Raw genomic sequence first — 1,726 nt, 5'->3', positions numbered from 1 at the left:
TCTTTTTTTTTTTTTTTTAATCCTTTTTTTTTTTCTTTTTTTTTTTTTTTTTTTTTTTTTGCATGCGAGGGTCATGAGTTCCTACTTTGTAAATCCTCTCTTTTCCAAGTACAAAGGCGGTGAATCGCTGGAACCAACTTACTACGACTGCAGATTTCCACAAAGTGTTAGCAGGAGCCATGCTCTCGTATATGGTCCGGGCACTACTGCTCCCACCTTCCAGCACCCTTCACATCACGTCCAAGAGTTTTTCCATCACGGAACCTCCAGCATCTCCAACTCTGGATACCAGCAAAACCCATGCGCCTTGGCGTGTCACGGAGACGCTTCTAAATTCTATGGATATGAAGCTCTACCGAGGCAATCGCTTTATGGTGCTCAGCAAGAGACGACTGTTGTACAATATCCTGACTGTAAATCGTCTTCCAACAGTAACTCTAGCGAGGGACAAGGGCATTTAAATCAAAATTCGTCTCCCAGTCTCATGTTCCCATGGATGAGACCTCACGGTTAGGACCTTTTTTTCCTCCTTAAATGTTTTCCTTTATTTTTTTTCTCTCTTTTCTCTCTCTCTCTCCTCTCTCTCTCTCTGTCTATCTCTCTCTATATATGTATGCATATACAGGCACAAACATATGGATAGATATCGAAACATGCACATACACATGTATGCATACATATATATATATATATACTTAAAAATATAATGCTAAGAGGCGTAGATGTGAAAATATGAAAGAAATGAGCAGTTTTGTGCTAATGTTTCTTCTTTTTAGGAAAGACCTTTTTGAAAACAAACGAGACAGCAGTTGCTAGAGAGCCAGCAAGGTGATTCCCTGCAAAAAGGCTTAAATCACAATAAAGTAAAACTTGGGGTTGGGTAGTTTTTTTTTTTGTTGTTTTTTTTTTTTTTTTTTTTTATTGCTTGCCTTGAGGATAGGCAATAAGATACAGCTCCCACGAGGTTATTTGCATGTTGATAATACACTGCTCTTTAAAATGTCATATAGCCTTTCATAAACGCTTGGAGACGAAGCCTGAAAGGTGGGAACTTGTCTAAGTATTACTAATACTTTACATCTGTTTCTTGAAGCCTAGAGATAAAAGTTTAAAGAGAAAAGGAAACTTAGCTCAGAGCTATGGGGTGGAGGAGAACAGTTTGCTGTCCTGGGTTAAAAAAAAAAAAAAAAAAAAAGGGGGGGGGGGGGGGGAAATTCAAAATAATTTGTGCTGAATGGAACTTTGCTCATGTGAAGTCCAGATAATTGCACAGAAAGCGAAATACTTCAAAGTACAAGTTTCCCCCCAGCTAAGGACCAAGGTTGTCTCGAAGCCTTGTTAATTCAAAACATCTGAAGGTTAGTGTTAATTTTTTAAGGACAATCAGAGCCCCAAAGTTTTTCCCCCTCTCTACCCCCACCAAAATTGAACAACAGCAACAATTAAGAAAAAAAAAAAAAAGAAAAATAAGAAAGGAGAGCTCTGGCTAATGGAGGGAGGATGTGGCCCAGAGGCTGGGAGATAGACGCAGAGGAAAACACGTTATTTATCTAAGCTTTGACCTAGAGCTAGTCTCAAGGATGCAATCATTTCAAACTGGAGCTCTTTTTTTTAATTTTTTTTTTAACCTTGCAAATACATTGTTTTTCTCATTAAGAAAGGACGGTGCAGAAGGAAGTGCAGGGGCTCAGCTGCACATAACCTCAAGTCCTCTTTCTTTCTCTTT

At 38.8% G+C, this 1,726-nt stretch overlaps 1 protein-coding gene across 1 annotated transcript in view; it reads left to right on the top strand.

Moving 5' to 3' along the window:
• Positions 1-73: 73 nt before the first annotated feature.
• The window catches only part of HOXC8 (homeobox C8), a gene marked incomplete at its 3' end in the record, with an annotated part of 2,073 nt that continues 420 nt past the window's right edge, over positions 74-1,726 (top strand). Inside the window, exon 1 of the mRNA XM_010073698.1 lies at positions 74-509. Coding sequence (XP_010072000.1) covers positions 74-509 — 436 coding nt within the window. The remainder of the gene's footprint in view (positions 510-1,726) is intronic.

Source organism: Pterocles gutturalis, unplaced genomic scaffold (assembly GCF_000699245.1).
Source record: "Pterocles gutturalis isolate BGI_N339 unplaced genomic scaffold, ASM69924v1 scaffold33162, whole genome shotgun sequence".
NCBI classification, from domain to species: Eukaryota; Metazoa; Chordata; class Aves; order Pterocliformes; family Pteroclidae; genus Pterocles; species Pterocles gutturalis.
The sequence above is the reverse complement of the archived record's forward strand: the minus strand, read 5'-3'. Positions and strand labels throughout refer to the sequence as shown.